Genomic DNA, 21,729 nt, shown 5'->3' on the forward strand with positions numbered 1-21,729 from the left:
AACAGAACCCACCCTCACATACAACCTTCATTCACATGTTAACCCGGAAGTCAGAGCATTTGTTTAGGAGGGATTAGAGTTGGCTGGTGCAAGACTGTGGGCTACTTGACAGGAGTGGAGAGGAAACCCTTGTCGCTATAGGTTTACCTTCTGTGGGACAATGGTGTGGTGGTTCTCTAGAATCAGTTTCTTGATATGATGAGCCCAGAGGCACTTCTCCTCTACAGTCTTGGCCTGAAAAAGACACTTGTCAATTATACTGAGCTCATACAGAACTACTCTTATTACAAGAGAGGATGGGCTTATGATCCACACTCACCTGCACAATGTGAGGCTCCTTGGGATGCTTGAAGTGGATCACACTGAAGTGCAGGGGGTCCTTGGCGCTGTCAAGCAGCATCAGGGTCGAGCACTGAAACCACAGGGAGCAACGTTACGCCAACCTAACAGAGCAAGCTCATGGTATTTGGGTTAAGTTCCTCTACTTTTTGTTCATTACCAATATGTGTGTCTTGTAGACATAGTGCTCTCCTCTCTTCTTGGTGATGAGGAGCATCTTGTCAAAGAGGAACAGCATCCTGGTGTTCTTGGCACGTTGGACCTGGAAGGTTCCCTCCAGCACCAGCTCTCCATACGTAGTGAGGTCAGGACCCTTCCAGTTGATCAGGAGAGACTGGATCTCCTGCACACACACTCCTGATTGTATCTAGGTCTCCTAAACATAGTCTGGGTACACAACACTGACAAAACTGTACATGAAAGCATGCACAAGGGGTGCAAAGTCTGAAGAGAACAGTATTTTTTTAATGCGACAACAGAAAACAACAAGTAGGCCAGGAACCAATGGGCAGTGAACTCACCATGAGGCATAAATTTAAACAAATAGAAAACCCAGCAGACACTGTGGCCCTGTGGTAGATTTATTGAGTCACAACGAGGCCCCAAATCCCTGACCAAACTAAACAGAGGTCGGGGAGACATGGAGCTTTGAGCCACCTCGGAGGCTTACTGATCAATACCACACGGAGCAGGTTTACACATTTGCTTTGGCCAATTTTTTTCTAAAGATTTAGGCTTCAGCAAACGTATTAAGGTTGATTATGGAAGTTAATGGGCTGCTTTATTGGAACAACAAAGACTGTGCAACTAAACATTGTTTTTTTTAATAGCCTGCCCCCACACAGTACAGTAAACTCAGTCAGGGAGTTACTGTGGGAGCAGCAGGAGAGCAACCTGGAATAGTTGCTGGGTGACTAAAAGGATTCCCCATCAACACAACCTCTGTCAAGACAGACAGGATAAACTATGAGCAGAGCAGAAGTAGCTACACTTCATTAACTGATATAAAACCTATTGAGAAACAATCACATACAAAATTAGCCCAATTAGATACACTATATAATGATGCAGGTGTAACAATAGTGGAAGGTGGAAAGGGGTGGGTCAAATTCCATTCACCTCTCCCTGAGAGTAGCCATACTGACCTGCAGCCTGACAGCGTGCTCGTGTTTCCTCTTCATGTCATTGATGTACCAGGCCACCCCGGTCATGGTGTCAATGGCCTCCTGCACCACCTCATAGCCCTCCTCCTCAGGGTCAAAGTGCTTGGCGATCTCCTGTTAGAGGGCAAACAGCCAGAACATGAGGAATCAAGACCTCTGGAAAGAAGTTGAATGTGTTGTTGTATGCTATACAATGCTCTACCATTGCCATCTTACCAGGTAAAAAAAAAATGAATTGGCCTCCTGTCAAGGGACCCCACAATTAACCTGCAATTGCAGAAGTACAATTCTATACAGCTTACTTAGACCATCTCCACCCATAGAAAAGGTAGTATGCAGTGAGGACCAGTGTACCTGCAGAAGCAGGTGGTATTTGAGGATCCTCTGGACAGGTTTGAGCAGGTAGGACCCCAGGGGGAGAGAACGCTTGAGGAAGGCCTGGCGATCCCTGAAGAACATGGCCAGAGTCTTACTCCTCATGCAGTCGGTCAGTGTACCCACAGAGCTAGAGGGAACACAAGTCAATGGATCGTATCATATGACTTCCATTGTTATTTAAGGTTACAGATTCTTAACATGTCCCCCAAAGGTTTCAGAAAACCTTTCCATTCTTCTACTTACTTGGGGTAGTTTGTGCAGTACTGTGTATAGATTTCAAAAGCGTCACACTATAAAATAGCAAAGGGAGGAAAAACACAAAACCAGATCAATAACACTCCAGCCTGTCCAGCTTCCCGATGATAGGTATCAATTCAGTCTGTGTGAGTGGCCTCCTCTCACTTTGTCTACGAAGCAACTGGCCACAGCAACCGGGTCATTCTCACACATGTCCAGAGACTGCAGCAGCTCACTGTGGAGGAAGACAGACCGACGCAAGGCTAGAATAAGGTTTAGGTCAGTGTAAACTACATTCAGGTACTATGTTATGTATGCTTATGTTTTGCATGGCTGAATGCATTTGTTCTGGTTAACCTCATTCTGCCCAAAGACTCAACAGGGTCAGGTTTCCCACAGCAGAGTGGACACAAGGAGAACAAAAAACATAAAAAGGAGTACAAAACCAACTTTTTTTCTTTTTTTTTTAACATGGTCACACACAAAATCAAACATTTTCATAACTTACAACAAACACCCTTCAGCTGCATGGGCTGACGAAATAAAGGAACATAGCAATATGTCAATATGCTGAGTACAATGGTTTGTCTTTATACTTTTTTGTTTGAGGTTTATTTTTGCCTGAAGACAAACATTTGCTTGACAAATCATGAACAAGTTCCAAGACATTCTTTCATCAAGCCAATATGTGGCCTATAGTGGCAGGGAAACATTGTTTCTGTTTCAGGGATAAAATAAGATTTCAGTGTGATGACCTTTACAGAGACCTGACCCTGAAACGGGAGCAGTACTGTAGCTTTAATAATAGCATGACTCAGAGGCAGTCACTAGTCAGTCATGCACATCTATAAACTGAATGACAAGTCTAGGACCGCCTGAAAACCCTGTGTATGAAAATGAACTGTATTACAGTCTGCTGCATGAGACATTCATTCTCCAATACAATGATAAAAGAGAATGCCATTTCACATCTCCTCAGAGGTTCATACAGTTTCTGCTTGAATTAATATGTCCTCCATCACCTGGGAAAAGTGCAAGAGTTGCACATGTTTTCAAACCAGTGCTTTAAAAGTATGCTTGGCTCTTGCGGATCAGCTCACCCTGGGCACTTCCTGCTAAATGGCACGACTCAGTCGCAGAGTTTAGCCGAGATGATGGGAAGTGTAACGCTGGCAATGGCACGCATCACCAGGCTGTAGCAGCCATGTCTGGGTCAGACTAAATCTTAATAATCCAGTCTAACTTCATTTACTTTATAAAACAAAAGCAAACTCCCCACAGTGTAACACATTGTATATTGATGCTGTAGTTGAGCCAGAGGGATGTACATGAAAACTCCCCCTGCTTTAGATGTAACAATGACTAATCAAAACCTTTATTTTAGTAGTCTACACTGGTGGAAATCTCATACAGTTGAAGTCAGAAGTTTACATACACCTTAGCCAAATACATTTAAACTCAGTTTCACAATTCCTGACATTTAATCTTAGTAAAAAATCCCCGTCTTCAGTCAGTTAGGATCACTACTTTATTTTAAGAATGTGAAATGTCAGAATAAGAGCAGAGAGAATGATTATTTCAGCTTTTATTTCTGTCATCACATTCCCAGTGGGTCAGAAGTTTACATACACTCAATTAGTATTTGGTAGCATTGCCTTTAAATTGTTTAACTTGGTTCAAATGTTTTGGGTAGCCTTCCACAAACTTCCCACAATAAGTTGGGTGAATTTTGGCCCATTCCTCCTGACAGAGCTGGTGGAACTGAGTCAGGTTTGTAGGCCTCCTTGCTCGCACACGCTTTCTCAGTTCTGCCCACAAATTGTCTATAGGATGTCGTGGAAAATTGCAAGATTATGTTATAATGCTTGTATTGCATTATAATGGTTGATTTATTCGACAGAATAGAGTATTCCGTTAACTATTGTGTGTGTGTTCTACTGAGGATGGGCCTCTATGAAATAACACTGACAGAGGAGATTTACGATGTCTTTGGGTGATAAAACCTAAAGAGCATTCCAGAGAACATGAGCTAATGGTTCTGTTCTATACCGTACCAGGGAGAGACGGTTCCAGTTTGGAGTAGGGGGGCCAGACACTGGTCTTTACAATGAAAACTGTTGACACAGCAGTAACTGTCTGCTATGTTTTATAGATATCTTTCATACAAATCGTAACCTTTGAACTGTTCCTAAGATCATGTAGGTTGAGAGGGGTGTATCTTGGCTATAAAATATCTTTGTACTTTTCTGTTGGTACTTCTAATGGTTCATTAGAAATGGTGCATCATTGAAAGTCAAATTGCTATTGCAAAGCTCTTATTATTAAATATGTAGTTTAAGTATAACTCTGACTGGTGTGTGAAGTTTGTAACTCTCCTTATTTGGTAAAGCAGAAATATGCCACCACAAGGGTTGAGGTCAGGGCTTTGTGATGGCCACTCCAATACCTTGACTTTGTTGTCCTAAAGCCATTTTGCCACAACTTTGGAAGTATGCTTGGGGTCAATGTCCATTTGGAAGACCCATTTGCGACCAAGCTTCAACTTCCTGACTGAGGTCTTGAGATGTTGCTTCAATATATCCACAGAATTTTCCTACCTCATGATGCCATCTATTTTGTGAAGTGCACCAGTCCCTCCTGCAGCAAAGCACCCGCACAACATGATGCTGCCACCCCCATGCATCACAGTTGGGATGGTGTTCTTCGGCTTGCAAGCCTCCCTCTTTTTCCTCCAAACATAACAATGGTCATTATGGCCAAACAGTTCTATTATCAGACCAGAGGACATTTCTACAAAAAGTACGATCTTTGTCCCCATGTGCAGTTGCAAACCGTTGTCTGGCTTTTTTAATGGCGGTTTTTGAGCAGTGGCTTCTTCCTTGCTGAGTGGCCTTTCAGGTTATGTTGATGCAGGACTCGTTTTACTGTGGATATAGATACTTTTGTACCCGTTTCCTCCAGCATCTTCACAAGGTCCTTTGCTGATGTTCTGGGATTGATTTGCACTTTTCACAACAAAGTACGTTCATCTCTAGGAGACAGAACGTGTCTCCTTCCTGAGCGGTATGACGGCTGTGTGGTCCAATTGTGTTTGTACTTGCGTACTATTGTTTGTACAGATGAACGTGGTACATTCAGGCATTTGGAAATTGCTCCCAAGGATGAACCAGACTTGTGGAGGTCTACAATGATTTTCTGAGGTCTTGGCTGATTTCTTTTGATGTTCCCATGATGTCAAACAAAGAGGCACTGGGTTTGAAGGTAGGCCTTGAAATACATCCACAAGTACACCTCCAATTGACTCAAATGATGTCAATTAGCCGATCAGAAGCTTCTAAAGCCATGACATAATTTTCTGGAATTTTCCAAGCTGTTTAAAGGCACAGTCAACTTAGTGTATGTAAACTTCTGACCCACTGGAATTGAGATACAATGAATTATAAGTTAAATTACCTGTCTGTAAATAATTGTTGGAAAAATGACTTGTGTCATGCACAAAGTAGATGTCCTAACCGACTTGCCAAAACTATAGTGTGTTAACAAGAAATTTGTGGAGTGGTTGAAAAGCGAGTTTTAATGATTCCAACCTAAGTGTATGTAAACTTCCAACTTCAACTGTAAATGCACCAGAACCATTATTTTCAACCCTTTGGTTTTTATGGCATTACGCCATCATTGGGAATCATGTGGGAGGAGCCTTACTCTGAGAGGATGTTTCATTTTTTCTCTTTTGGCATGAGGCTTGGTGAGCATATGCTGCACAACAGCTTCATATCTCCCATCTAAACATCCAAATGGGTGCACAGAGCAGGTGATCATCCTGATAACGTCTGGAGCAGAGTTCACACATAGAGCCATATTGTGATTTGTCTCATTCTTTACTGATCCCAATCTGCTGTGTTGTTCTAGGCCAATCTGCGTTTGGTGTTGGTTAGTCAGTCATTTTCTCTTTGTCCTCAAAACAGATTTAGACGGATAAACTCTCCAACACAGCCATAAAACAGATGTCCTGCCAGGAAGCCTTTGAATCTTTGTCAAAAGAGCATTCCACTAAAAAGGTCAATATGTCTTCTCAACGTCTGCTCGAAAGTTTGAGTGTTAGGTTATGTTGTTTTTGTGAAGACTGTCTGTAAAAATAAAACAATTACATTTGCAGCTTACCTGTTGAACTCATATATGTCCTCTATATTCCCAAACAGGGAAGAAACCTGGTCTGGACGAATGGGAAGGTTGTCCATGTCTATGATGTGAGCCAGGTAATCCTAGAGAAACAATAACACTGGTTATACTGCACCTACAATCTGCCTAATGAAGAACCATCCTGGAGTGAGTGTTCTGTCTAAACTACAATTTCTGATTATTTGCAGTAGAGGGAGCTTGTGTATAGATAAAGTTGAACATGCTCAAGTGGTTGCCACCTTGGTGGATTCCGCTTCAATGTTGTTTCAATTTATTACACATCCTGTTCGCAGGCTAAAAAGACCACATAGGATGAAGTCTTTATCTGCTGTCTATTACACCAAAACTGTATGACTCATGATCAGTGTGTTCAAATCTAAGTGGTTCAAATAGTAATTTTAAGGATGTATTACTTGTTACTGTGAGGTCAGTAGCTCTGTAAAAAACAGTCTCAGACCAGCACAGTGTTCTCCTCCCATGACCCCTCTCTCATCAGGCTGCAGGACTACTCTGGCCTAGACAATATCAACTAAAAACATAGGCACAGTTGCTCCTCTCACCTAATTACACTCATGTTTGTATACAAACACATGCACACACCCAGTCAGTGCAGAGTAAAGTAGAGTCTTCACACACAAGAACGTTTCACATTCCTCTATAGAGTTCCAGACACTTGTAGAATCTATGCCAAGGATCATTGAGGCTGTTCTGGTGGCACAACACCCTATTAAGACACTATGTTGGCATTTCCTTTATTTTGGCAGTTAGCTATATGTACAGCCTACTATTAGACTGTCAGTACAAGGTTAGGTCTAGGCTTGTGGTTATGGATGGGTAACCCATAAAGGGTAATGCCCTCTAGGGGATGGGAGGGGAAGAGGCATTTAAAGGGTTGCAATACTTCTGGGCAGTCAAGTGACAGAGATGGCCTAGTGAGAAATGGTTGGGAAGAAGGCTATGGAACCTATTAAACAGATATTGACAGTCAGAATTTCAGGACATCTGTCGAGGCGGAATTGGAGGTGTGAGTCAACCTGTCACACAACTGTCTTAGAGCTGAGATTAAGAGGTTTCTGCTTTCATGATATGGTGTGGAGGAGCATGTTCCTGGATAGTTTATGTGTAGAGCAGACACTAACAGCTGTCAACGTCATAAGTGACAGTAGCAGGACAAAATCAAACAGATGCATCATCAAATACATCACTGAAGTGACAAGTTTAACATCCCTGCTATTGTAACTTCGCACCATAAGATGCTACTGCAGAGCAAGTCATTGAAATGCTGAATTTAGATTGGATAGGTTGAACTTTTTTGGAGTTGAGAGAATTGTAGATTTTGTTCAAATTGTTGGGCCAGCTTTTTCCCACCGCAACAGCATGTGAAAAAAAAAAAGTTGCTACTCTCCTATGTTTCTTCAGTTGGCATTGTGATGGCTGTGTTTTTGTTGGCCATTGCCTGCTAGGGGCCGGAGGGCTCCGTATCCTAGTTTGGGTCGCAGTGCAGCAGGCAGCTAGGCAGGGCTCACGGAAAAGTTGGAAGTCCAGTGGAAGTGTGAGAGTGTCTGGGGAGCAGGACTGTGTCATTACTCTGGCGGATGCTGTAGCGAGGGCTCGGTAAGGGCAGATCTCCCTTCAACACCTAGGGAAGGCGCCAGCAGCCCAGTCAGACACAGACTCAGTGAGGAGTGCCAGTAACACACTACCTCTGACCTGTTGGCATCATGCGTTAAAGACATTATAACCTGCACTTAACAGGACTTACGCCACCATGCTCCTGTCAGTACTCATCCAAAGTGGATAATTATTCCAACCTGAAGGGTGCAATAGGGGAGGCTGATCAACCTGCACAGTTGGTAGTTGTTTGACTACAAAGGCAGCAGCCATAAGAGACCAGTTGACTTGATTGCAGAGCGGATGAATCAGCTCTGTCCCATTTGCCACAACCAGAAGATGAAATCAGTAGCAGCTGTTCAAATCTCTGACCAAGATCATCAGGGGAGAAGTTTCTGCCTTGAGATGCTGTGTCCTGGCCCTGATTCTGCTTTAGAACTAAATACGTGAAAAGATCACAAGATCCCACTCTCAGCTCTGTATGCTTTCACAGTAATGTAGAAAGCATTAACCTACATACAGAAGCTTAACCACATATCAGCTACTCTACAATTCTAATCTGCTGGTCTTACAGGCTATAATGGTTGCATACTATGGAATTCTCCATCTGATATGAGAATGCCATTTAGAAAAGAAATGCAACTGCTATTGTGAGTTACGAAATACACAGGGAACATTTGCCTGAAACACATCTTTAAAAAAAACAGGAAATCAAACTAGATTCTGGTAAAACAATCAACCCTAGAATATTTTATAGGTACCAGAGACACGTGGCTTCAAAGGCCAGCAGTCACTTGGAAAATTGAGAACCTTATTTGCTCTCTAAACCCATGAAGGCCATTCCTTTGTCTCATTAACGGCCAACTCCAATAAATCACCTCCATATAAAGAGACATTAATTAAACAGACATTAAGTCATAACGACATACCATTCCAAAAGAAACACTGAAATGACCTATTAAATGACACTAATCATATGACCTATAGTGAAAAGATTGCATTGATTAAGATCACGTCCTAATAACCAGAACTGATTGGGTGTAACCCTCAAGGCGACTCACCTCCACGATGCTGCGAAGGTCCCTGACATACATGCGCTCCGTCTCAATTATCTCCATGACTACACGGTCCACGTAGCTGAGCTTAGGGTTGGGCGCCATGGCTTCAGTGGCAACGGGTGAGGTATGGGTCTGAGGTGCATTAGTCCTCCTGTTGGTGGTGGCGTTGTTGTTGCACTGGGACCTGGTCTGACTGTGGTCCAGCCACTGGTCTCTGGTCCCCCCCTGGCTGAGGCCCTGCGTCTTGATCTCTGGCTGCTCCCTGGCTCCCTCTGCAGGGCTGAGCTCCAGGTCAATGTCTGCTCCACTGGGGGGAGGTGGTGTGGAGGGGAGGGCTGAGGTACTGCCGTAGAGGCTGTGGCTGTCCCGGGAGGAGACTGAGGACAGAGTGGACACCAGGCTCACTGGACGCTCAGCCTCTCCCGCTGAGGGGTCAGCACAGAGCCGGCTGTAGCTGTCTTGTCGCTCATGGCCACCACTGATGGAGAGGGCAGAGTATAACCGAGGAGATTCTGATAGAGAGGAGAGAGAGAGAATGAGAATTGAGTCTCAGAGCACATGGGCAGAAACAGATTGTTAAAATTGGCACATTCCACTACATTTTAGATACATTTAATCAAATACTGTAGTCAGATGATATGACAGTATGAACCCAGTGTTCAGCGTCCCAGCCTGAGGAAGAGTGCTCTACTGCAAAAGGGGCTTTCTCAAATCCTACGGACACGCCCCAATTACAGCGCTCCACATTCTCTGGAAAACCCAGCCATTTCCTCCAACCTCCCTTACTGGTACTGGCGAAGTCTTGGAAAAACAGAAGGAAAACTGAGGGGGAGAAGAGAGGGGAGTCGGAACCAGAGTCCTGTTTATACATCTAATTTATTGAGCTACTTTTCAAATCAAGAGAAATTGATTCCATATTCAGTTTCACATCCTTCCTGCCCAGACAGGGAATGTTCCAAATATATGAAGTCAGAAAGTATTCTGAAGGTCAAAGGTCAAACCCATTTTGCATGATTAAATAATACATACTCTTGCCAATAAACGGCACCGTCGAGAACAAATCCCTTAATTGGCCACAGCAGTCAGGGATATTGCCAAGTGAGGACAGAGAGTTTGAGAGATAGCGGTGGTACAGACATTTCATGGAGCACTCTTTGAAATTGTTTCCAACTACAGCAGTGTTGACACATTCTTAATGAAATCAATAAAGCGGTCATAAAATGTGCGTCATTAGCAGACATCCCACAACTAATAACATGGACCTGTCACTAGGCAGCTTGGCCATTTGACTGGACTTGGAAAGCGGGACAGAAATGTGATCTGTCAGCAATGACTTCAGAAGAACTGAGGCCCTTTTTATATAGTAAAGAATCAAAAGTGATTAGGTATAATGAATGTAAAACAAAAATGATTAGAAATTGTAGATGAAAGATCTTTGAGGTCACTGGTCAGTAATTTGTAGAGTCAACAGATACAGGAAACAAAACAAGTCTCTCTCTCTCCCTCTACAGACTTATAGACAGGATGATGTCAGTGATCTCAGTCTGGGCTACAATCCAGCCTCTACAATCCACTGTAGAGCTCATCTGCAACAACACCAGACTCACGCATGTCAAGTCAGAGGAAGCAAGGGATGAGCCTGCAAGCAAAGGTTGACCTTGACCACTTCTTAAAAAGCTGTTTAAAGTAGTTCTAAAACCATGTAATAGTACTACTTACAGGGAGTAATAGCACAGTAGGCCGTTGGTCTCTGCTCAGACAGAAGCTCCTCCTTTCCCCATTTACTTTTGGCTGTGAAAATTACTCCCTCGCCTGCTCTGAGCGCCAACCGCCAAGGCCGCCCCCTCCCTTCCTAGAACCGCTGTGCTGACGTCAATGCCCAGCCATTGGGAGGTGATACTGGGGGAGTAAGGACAGTCCAAACATACACCCTGATCTCCCGGTCTCCTAACAAACCCTAATGAAGTCTCAAAGGCGCTCAGTTATACAAGTGGAGAGCAAATTATATAACTTGTCCTAGGCTAATAAAATCGTAATATGGTTTTTACAGAATTCTGAAATTAATGGTGTGACTCACTCAACATTAGGATCACCACCATCAGGACAAGTCATGGCAGTGAGATTGGTCCTAATCCAAATTCTGTAAGGGATGGGTAAGGCAGGAAACATAACTCATGAAGGCCTAAGGCACTAGCACCCAGACCAGACATGATATGGGACAAAAACAGCAATCGTAAACCAACTCTACTGCAACTTCCCCACCCCCTTTCCTTACTCCGATTACCCACTGAAGAGAAAGTACTCTTTGCCTGATACCACACTCCATTGGTTTGAGATCCTCTGTACGATTTCATCCACCACACATGGAGTGGCTTTGTTAGATTACTTGCAAATTGTTAGGTTACTTGTTAGATATTACTGCATGGTCAGAACTAGAAGCACAAGCATTTCGCTACACTCGCATTAACATCTGCTAACCATGTGTATGTGACCAATAAAATTTGATTTGATGTAGCAGGCAATGCTAAGGAATGCAAATTAAAAATGCCCTGGGCCAGGTTTCCCGAAAGCTTCTTAAGGCTAATTTCATCATTAGAACCTTCGTGGGAGAGTTTATTTGGGGGAAACCATCATTATTAACGTTGCACTTGAAAATGGTCATAATCTAACACCTGCCTCAGACCAAGTGCATCGTTAGACGCTTTTCTGCCCTCCCGTGTCACTTTATACACAGAAGCTTTCCGCTAAACATTGATAAACCATGTAATTCCGTCTCTGCGACCACCCATAACGTCAGATGAAAGAGGACTACAAAGTTGTCAATGTCTTAGCAATTGAACCAAAACAAGCAACATGTAAAAATATGCTTAAAATGAAAACGTAGATGATTCCATTAAAATAAACAGTACGCTATAGGCCTATTTCAAGCCGTGAAATACATTTCCTGTTCAATCAATTGAGTTCTATTTGGCTATTTGTAGGCTACTGACTAATTTGTCTCAACATATGTGTAGCCTAACGTGCCAAATTGGTGATTTTGTTAATTTTTATTGGTTAAGCAGCCGTAGGTGGTAATATCTCTATAGGAGCTGATCTGTTAACAGTTAATTATTTCACAATACTGACAAGGAAAGATTTGAATGGAGAAAGCTGATCCGAGAGCAGTGCTCCCGTTTTTGATCCTTTTAGTATCAACATCCTCCAACAACGCACTTAGCGACAATTCGCTCTTCGTGGTGTTTTGGGAAATGCATGTTACATCTTCCCTGTTGCAGGAAAGATGCATCGTTAAAACACTGGTAAGCCTAAATTCCTCCACTATCGGGAAACTACTGTAGGCCTAGGTAAACATGTGGCACTGGCAATAAGGTTAGCACTAAGTTAGCTAGCCTACTGTGATGCATGGCAGAGTTGGACAAGGAAGTCAGACGCAGGATAAGCAGAGAGGAAAGTACACATCTCTGGTACGTCAGTCATTTACCATGACGGACAAAATAGCAAAACAGAAAAGATCTAGACCTACTTTATATTCACAATATTATTCAATCCGAGTGACAGCAACACAATCAAAATGCAAACCCTCCAGCTTTAGCTCAGTCACATACTAAAAGGTTTGGTAAAATTGTTTTAGTCCTATGTCAAGCTCTTTTTGCGGCTGCCATTTCAATACAATCATTAACCCAGCCAAACAGAAGTATTATCAAAGTCAAGGTTACAAAGACCATAGTATTTGGAGTACATTTTAGCCTACACTGCAACTTCAATAACTTAGCGTTACAAAGTATGTTTTCTGTTTCAAATAGTTACAGTATGACAATGGAATAGGTTAAAAGTCACATTGTAAAGTAAGGTACATGCTCAGGGATTACATCAGATCAACTGCTAATGTCTGAACACAGTACTATGGGCTGTTTTATTAATCACCTTGTTGTTTAGGAAGAATAGCTGGGATTCCTGCTGTATTCATTCGGAACCCTTAATTGTAATTCTTTGAATTCCTGGTTGCTGCTGCCTGTTAAACTTCACAGACAATGTAAATTCCACAAGCATGACTACTTCTGTTAGTTCACAGTCCTCCGGCCCCCTGGGAAGCTATAGTTCACCTTAGATTATACTGTTGAACAATGTTCTTCAATGTGAATGGGACCTGCATGTTTTGGACCACTTTGAACAGACAGTGTCAGACAGTTAAACAAATGAGAACTCCAGGTCCATGGGCCTTCCCTTGAGCCAAGCCAGGTCTAGTTGGAAGAACAGCGCAGGTAATTAACGGAGAGTACATCAGCCCTTGGCTTTGAGCAATAGTATAGTATTTCCACAGTCTGAGATGAAGGAAGCCGAGACATTCTAAAGGGTCGCTGAGTAATCAGACAGTTCAGAACAATGTAATCTACAGACGTTTACAATTCAGCCATAATTATTTTGTTGACAACATAACTGATATTACCCTGTCTGCCTATGATGACATGATTGATGTGAACTACACACGGTACAGAACCAAATAAGGTACTGTTGATGTAAAGGATGTTCCACGATCAGAAAACACCTCGTCTTCTCCACAACGACCATGATGTCCATCTCAGACAGTCTACTGGAATTAGTGACATGTCAAATCAAAGTTTATTGGGCACGTACACAGATGTTATCGCAAGTGCAGCAAAATGCTTGTTTCTAGCTCCAACAGAGCAGTAATACCTAGCAATACACAAAATCCCAAACTATCAGAACGAGCAATGTCAGAGTCCGGCACACACACTTTCTAATTTAGCACACTCTTATCCAGAGCGACTTACATTAGTGAGTTTTTGTACTGGTCCTCCATGGGAATTGAACCCACAACCCTGGCATTGCAAGTGACATGCTCTACCAACTGAGTGACACGGGACCAGGTGAAAGCTATGATCCCTTATTGAGGTCACTTGTTAAATCCACTTAAAATCAATGTAGATGGAGACCAGTTAAAAAGGATTTTTAAGCCTTGAGACATGGATTGTGTATGCGTACCATTCAGAAGGTGAATGGGCAAGACAAAATGTTTAAGCTTCTTTGAACGGGACATGGTAGTAGATAGGGCTGTGGCAGTCAGAATTGTGTCAGCCGGTGATTGTCAAGCAAATAACTGCCAGTCTTACAGTAATTTACGATTAGAAAATGTAGTCCATTTCAGAAGAACAGAATAGCACACTCTTTTTCCTTATGTTAGGCCCTGATCTGGCCTACACTAATTCATTTAGCAGACAAGATTTGCTTAGAATTCCATGGCAATATTTTATAGTATGAAGAATACAATTGAACATAGTTGAAGTCAGAAGTTTACATACACCTTAGCCAAATATATTTAAACTCAGTTTCACAATTCCTGACATTTAATCCTAGTAAAAATTCCCTATTTTAGGTCAGTTAGGATCACCACTTTATTTTAAGAATGTGAAATGTCAGAATAAGAGTAGAGAGAATGATTTATTTCAGCTTTTATTTCTTTCATCACATTCCCAGTGGGTCAGAAGTTACCATACTCTCAATTAGTAATTGGTAGCATTGCCTTTATATTGTTTAACTTGGGTCAAACATTTTGGGTAGCCTTCCACAAACTTCCCACAATGAGTTGGGTGAATTTTGGCCCATTCCTCCTGACAGAGCTGGTGTAACAGTCAGGTTTGTAGGCCTCCTTGCTCACACGCACTTTTTTCAGTTCGGCCCACAAATTGTCTATAGGATTGAGGTCAGGGCTTTTTGATGGCCACTCCAATACCTTGACTTTGTTGTCCTTAAGCCATTTTGCCACAACTTTGGAAGTATGCTTGGGGTCATTTGTCCATTTGGAAGACCCATTTGCGACCAAGCTTCAACTTCCTGACTGATGTCTTTAGATGTTGCTTCAATATTATATATATCCACATAATTTATCCCTCATGATGCCATCTATTTTGTGAAGTGCACCAGTCCCTCCTGCAGCAAAGCACCCGCACAACATGATGCTGCCACCCCCGTGCTTCACGGATGGGATGGTGTTCTTTGGCTTGCAAGCCTCCCCCTTTTTCCTCCAAACATAACGATGGTCATTATGTCCAAACAGTTCTATTTTTGTGTCATCAGACCAGAGGACATTTCTCCAAAAAGTACAATCTTTGTGTATGTAAACTTCTGACCCACTGGAATTGTGATGGTGAGTTAAGTGAAATAATCTGTCTGTAAATAATGGTTGGAAAAGTTACGTGTCAATCACAAAGTAGATGTCCTAACCGACTTGCCAAAACTACAGGTTTAAATTTTTTTGGAGTTTTTGAAAAACAAGAAAAAAACAAAAATGATTTGCCAGTAGATTGTCGACATGATTCATGATTGCTAGCTAAGATTTTCAAAGTATGATGTTGACATGATCAGTCCAATAAAAGCTACTTTACATATGTGATTTAACGTAACTATGTAAACTATGCAGCACCCAAGAGGCTAGAATTTGAGCTCTACCCTTAGACTTGGTGGTGAAGTAGTGTCCCCATGAGTGAGAACACTGAGCTAATCACAGCGCAACGCTCTGTATTTTCTGCTGGCTTGCCCCACCACCATAGAAAGCACTGAGCTAGGCTGAAACACCTGCATTTTGGAGCTGCCTTAAGAAATCAAAAAGACACCATGTTTGTATGCGGCTTTAACTCAATGATATATATTTTTTTAAACATTGTTTGCAAACTGATGTGACACGTATTAATGCAAAAATAACATGCAAAACAGGAAAGCCCCCCCCCCCCCAAAAAAACCACACAATAAGTGAAGACATCAAAACTATGAAATAACCAATATGGAATCATGTAGTAACCAAAAAAGTCATAATATATTTAGATTTCTTTAAGACAATTCAAAGTAGCCACCTTTTGTCTTGATGAAAGCTTTGCAGACTGTTGGCATTCTCTCAACCAGCGTCACCTGGAATGCTTCACCTACGCTGCATCACAGACAAATTTGGACTCATCAGAACAAAAGGACAGATTTCCACCAGTCTAATGTCCATTGCTAGTGTTTCTTGGCCCAAGCAAGTCTCTTATTATTGGTGTCCATTAGTAGTGGTTTCTTTGCAGCAATTCGACCATGAAGGCCTGATTCATGCTGTCTACTCTGAACAGTTGATGTTGAGATGTGTCTGTTACTAGAACTCTGAAGCATTTATTTGGGCTGCAATTTCTGAGGCTGGTAACTCTAATGAACTTATCCTCTGCAGCAGAGGTAACTCTGGGTGTTCCTTTCCTGTGGCAATACTCATGAGAGCCAGTTTCATCATAGCGTTTGATGGTTTTTGGAAGTGCACTTCAAGAAAACTTGAAAATTCTTGAAATTTTTCAGATTGACTGACCTTCATTGCTTAAAGTAAAGGACTGTCGTTTCTCTTTGCTTATTTGAGCTGTTCTCAACATAATATGGACTTGGTCTTTTACCAAATAGGGCTATCTTCTATATACCAATCATACCTTGTCACAACAACTGATTGGCTCAAAACGCATTGAGTGTGCGGAATTCCTGATCGAAATTCCACACACACACCTGTAAATTGAAACACTTTCCAGGTGACTACATCATGAAGCTGGTTGAGAGAATGCCAAGAGTGTGCAAAGCTGTCATCAAGGCTAAGGGTGGCTACTTTGAAGAATCACAAATATAAAATGTATTTTTGATTGGTTTAACACTTTGTTACTACATGATTGCATATGTGCCATTTCATAGTTGATGTCTTCCCTATTATTCTACAAATGTAGAAAATAGTACAAATAAAGAAAAACCCTTGAATGAGTAGGTGTCCAAATTTTTGAATGGTACCACCCACACACAAATAATGTGTATAGACAGTATATGACTAGAAAAAGGCATGTACATCAGTAGTTATATAGGATGAGCCATGACTAGAAAACAGTATATACACACACACACACAGGTGGTAAAACAGTATGTAAACATTAAAGTGACCAGTGTTCAATGGCTCTGTACATAGGGCAGCAGTCTAAAGGTGTAGAGTAGAGTACCGGGTGGTAACCGGCTAGTAACAGTGATTAAAGTTCAGGCAGGGTACTGGGCGGATGCCAGCTAGTCGTGACTGTTAAACAGCTTCCATCGCCAGGCCATCAGACTCTTGGTTCCAGCTTTGATGAACAGGCCGTGGCTCGGGTGGCTGAGGTCCTTGATCATCTTGGCCTTCCTGTAACACTGGGTGCCGTAGATGTCCTTAGAAGGCAGGCAGTGTGCCCCCGGTGATGCGTTAGGATGACTGCACCACCCTCGAGAGCCCTGTGGTTGCAGATGTCGCAAATGACGTACCAGGTGGTGATACAGCCCGACAGGATGCTCTCAATGGACGCATCTGTAGAAGTTCGTGAGGATCTTAGGGGCCAAGCCAAACCTTTTCAGCCTCCTGAGGTTGAAGAGGTGCTCTTGAGCCTTCACCACAATCTGTGTGAAGGGACCATTTCAGGTAGTCAGTGATTTGCATGCCGAGGAACATTAAGCTTTTGACATGCCCACTGCAGCCCCGACGATGTGGACGTGTGCTCTCTGCTGTAGTCTACAATCAGCTCCTGTGTTTTGTTGACGTTGAGGGAGAGGTTTCTGGCACCACTCCACCAGGGCCATCACCTCCTCCCTGTAGGCCGTCTTGTCATTGTTGGTAATCAGGCCTACCCCTTGTATATTGAGCAACTTGATGATTGAGTTGGAGACGTGCGTGGCCACACAGTCATGGGTGAACAGGGAGTACAGGCGGGGGCTGAGCATTCACCAGTGGGGCCACCAAGTTGGTGATCAGCATGGTGGAGGAATTGCTGCCTACCTTCATCAATTGGGTTTGGCCCGTCAGGAAGTCCAGGACCCAGTTGCACAGGGAGGGGTTCAGACCCAGGTCCCTGAGCTCGGAGTGCACTATGGTGTTAAAGGCTGAGTTGTAGTCAATGAACAGCATTCTTACATAGGTATTTCTCTTGTCCAGGTGGGATAGAGCGGTGTACAGTGCAATGGCAATTGAGTCATCTGTGAATCTGTTGAGGCGGTATGTGAATTGTAGTAGTCTAGGGTAAGGTGATATGGTTTTTAACTCACCTCTCAAAGCACATTATGATGACAGAAGTGAGTGCTACGGGGCAATAGCCAAGGTAACTGAACTAAATTACTTTCTTGGGTACAGGAACAATGGTGGACATCTTGACGTGAGGCCAGACATATGGAGACATTGAATATATCCGTAAACACTCCACCCAGCTGGTCTGCACATGCTCCTAGGACGCGGCTTGGTATGCCGTCTGGGCCGGCAGCCTTGCGAGGGTTAACTCGCTTAAATGACTTACTCATGTTGGTCACGGAGAACCAGGGTGCACACAGTCCTCGTGAGTGGCGGGGGCCCGCGTCAGCAGCTCAAAGTAATTTTCCTCTAAGTGGTCGAAGGTGTTTAGTTCGTCCGGGAGCAAGGAGTCGGTGTTCACGACATGACTGGCTTTCCCTTAGTAAATCAGTGATTGTCTGGGAGTCCTTGACACATACCTCTCATATCCTTGTCCCTGTACTGTCATTTTTCCACCATTGCCTTAGAGGTCATAGCTGGTCTGTTTGTACACATCCATGTTCCCAGTCACCTTGCCATGGTTAAATGTGGTGGTTCCCGCTTTGTTTTGCGCAAAAGCTTCCATCTATCTACCGCTTTTGGTTTGGACATCCTGATGAACCCAGTCACCAAGTCAGTGTATACGTCAATACTATTCTCAGGCGACCTGGAACATTTCCGAGTCCATGTGATCAAAACAATATTGTGAAGACATCCATCAACTGGACCTTTTCCTGACATTTGTGTCGTCAACGAGTGGCAAATCAAAGACAAATAATCTTTCGCATTTCCCCACCATCCCCCAACATTGTCTTGTGTTCTCTATGATACAATAGGATTACATCTCTTCATCAGGAAGCTATATCCTTTTTCCAACATCAACTTTCCTTCATAAGACAGAATATGACAAGCAAGCCACAGAATTGTGTAACTTGTCAGTTGCAAAACATTGAGAGATGTTGCGAGATTGCCATGTTCACGTGGGGGTATGCAAACCAACCTGCCCTGGCTTCCATGTTCATATGTAAATTTGACACTGGACAAAGGGTTGTTGTTTTTGTCCTAGGAAATATTTATGGCCCAGTCAAAGCAGTTGCTATGGAGACTCCGTGCTTAACAGTTCTGTCTAACGCAACACATCCTGCTTTCAATAGGAGGAACTGACTACATGAGCTAAGGACTCCAAACCAAGTTGAAAATAATAGTAAAACAACAGCAAAGGATCTAAATCCATCCATAGAGATGTTGAAACATGAAAACCCAGCAACAAATCAAATTTGTTGAAATGTTGGTAATACTACCATACATGAAAACTACACCTTGGAATAAATACTCCAATAAGAAAACGTATTTCCTTAAATCTCGCCCATACCTTTAACAAAAGAGTGCAGTGATGAACATGGTCTTCGCCACCCAGGTGCTCACTATGACGAAGGTGAGAAATTCCAGATGTTCTCTTACTTAGGGCTGAGAAATCCTTCCCTTGGGATGTACTGTACATATAAACCTCCTTCTCACCTACAATCTACGAACACGCAGTAGAGAGTTTAAGAAACTCAGATTTTTTTAGATGCATGCCAGCAAAGCCACTACACAACACATGAATTGCACTATAACAATGACAAACGGTGCCCACAAACTGTTAGGGCCTAAATAAAGCTGTCCCAACAGCAGAGGTTCCTTTCCTGCACCATTGAGTGAATCCTTACCACTGCTAGGCTTGACTATCAGCGGAGCCTTGCTGGCAGCAAAACAGTTAATTCAGCCTCATTTACTGGCTTAAAAAATTTAAATTGCTGATATGACTGACTTGCTTAAACAAAATGTGGTTTCTACTGACAATTGAGAGGTACAAACTATGGCATAAGGAGACGAGTGGATAAGAGGCAATCCATAATTTCGATTAAGAACGACCTAGGATGGACATAGACAATATAACTACGTTAAGCACTTTTGAAATGTACAGCAACAGAATTCAGAACATGGGCCGTTCTTAGTCTTCTCCCTGTACACAAAGTCAGAACCGTAGGATAAATAAAGCGGGCATATAAGCAGACAATGAAAGCTCTTACAATAGTCAATGATTACATTTCTCTAAAACAGGCTAGGCTACATGTGCCCTACCAAGTCAGAACAGTAGGCTAAGTTATGAGGAGGAACGGGACCAAATTATTAGGATGAGGCACATGGGCTACTAACAGCTTACTACACAACATACACTTAATATTACATAATTTATGCAGTAGCATACAATACATTAGATTCTCTTATGTGCTGTGCTCACTTGAATAGGAAGGTGGCGCTGCAGTCCTTGTGGGAAAATTGTGTCAAACTTTATCATCAGTCTGACATTATAGTGCTTTCAAGACAACTGGGAACTAAGGAAAAAACAAGGTTGAATCATGACGTCAGTGATCTTCAGGTCGGAACTCTAAAAAGAGGCAAGAGTTCCAGACTTAGAATTCAGAGTCGGATAACCGTTCAAAACATATTTTCCCGGTCGGAGCTAGTTCCCCCCCCCCCCCAGAGTTTCCAGTTGTCTTGAAAACAGCAGAAGTCATGCTGGATTGACAGCATGGCCAATGTTTTCAACCTTTTTTGGCCCATGGTGTTGCATGTGAATGGTTATCCTTTTAAGCTTGGAAAAGAGACCCTTAAACACCCACTCCACTAAATAGCAGGCTTGCGATTGCTTTGCAATGCTTGCAGTTCGCCTCAGATTCCTTCAAAACCACTCATTGTTACATTTTAGATTTCAGACTTATGTAATGTTTATGTCCAATGGCCGATGAGCACCGATACGATTTATCTATAACTTCTCTTCATAGGACAAGGATTGAAAAGGATTTGCCAGTAGATTGTGAACGTAATTCATGATGACTGCTTGTATAGCTTGCTAGCTAAGATTGAAAGTATAATGTTGACATAATCAGTCCAATCAAAGCTACTGTAGATATAAAGTGATTTGGCATCATTTTATCTGTAGCCAATGACCTTTAGCCTTCTTGGATGGGCACTTCTAATGTAACTCTATGCAGCACCCAAGAGGCTAGATTTTGAGCTCTACCCTTAGACTTGGCGGCGACGTAGTGTCCCCATGAGTGACAGAACACTGAGCCAATCACGGCGCAACGCTCCGTATTTTCTGCTGGCTTGCCCCACCATAGAAAGCACTGAGCTAGGCTGAAACACCTGCATTTTGGATCCACCTTACTCAAGTCAACAACAAAAAGAGACCATGTTTGTATGTGGCTTTATTAACTCAATGATATATATATATATTTTTTATTGTTCGTCTGATAGGACACATAAAAAAATAAAAAATAACATGCAAAACAGGCACCCATGACTCCTCCTGCTGCAGCCTATACCCTCAGACCTTTCCTTATGAACAAAAGGTGAACTGTATCAAGGGTACTTGGTAGTCTCATCATAATCCTCATCTGTTTGATATGAAACCCTCTCCATTAAAAAAAGTGACCGGTCTTCATCCTTTAAATGATCCTTGAATGTTTCTAACCAAATCAGGAACTAGCAAAGAGGAACAAGACTACCTGTCTAACATCCAGCCTGCAAATCCCTCTCCCTCCTATAGTTGCATGGACACTTATGAAAACAAAGGATCATGAATACATCCTCTTTAGAGGCTGAAAGCCAATGAAAGAAAACCACAGTTCTCCTGAACCCT

The 21,729-nt window shown here is 42.6% G+C and overlaps 1 protein-coding gene across 1 annotated transcript in view; it reads right to left on the bottom strand.

Moving 5' to 3' along the window:
- Positions 1–21,729, bottom strand: part of LOC139553654 (pleckstrin homology domain-containing family G member 3-like) — a 60,800-nt gene that overhangs the window by 19,706 nt on the left and 19,365 nt on the right. Inside the window, exons 3-11 of the mRNA XM_071366216.1 lie at positions 8,969–9,477; positions 6,279–6,379; positions 2,283–2,352; positions 2,124–2,170; positions 1,857–2,007; positions 1,485–1,616; positions 500–682; positions 320–412; positions 148–234 (exon numbers count right to left, since the gene is read on the bottom strand). Coding sequence (XP_071222317.1) covers positions 148–234; positions 320–412; positions 500–682; positions 1,485–1,616; positions 1,857–2,007; positions 2,124–2,170; positions 2,283–2,352; positions 6,279–6,379; positions 8,969–9,477 — 1,373 coding nt within the window. The remainder of the gene's footprint in view (positions 1–147; positions 235–319; positions 413–499; positions 683–1,484; positions 1,617–1,856; positions 2,008–2,123; positions 2,171–2,282; positions 2,353–6,278; positions 6,380–8,968; positions 9,478–21,729) is intronic.

This window comes from Salvelinus alpinus, chromosome 25 (assembly GCF_045679555.1).
Source record: "Salvelinus alpinus chromosome 25, SLU_Salpinus.1, whole genome shotgun sequence".
In the NCBI taxonomy this organism is placed as follows: domain Eukaryota; kingdom Metazoa; phylum Chordata; class Actinopteri; order Salmoniformes; family Salmonidae; genus Salvelinus; species Salvelinus alpinus.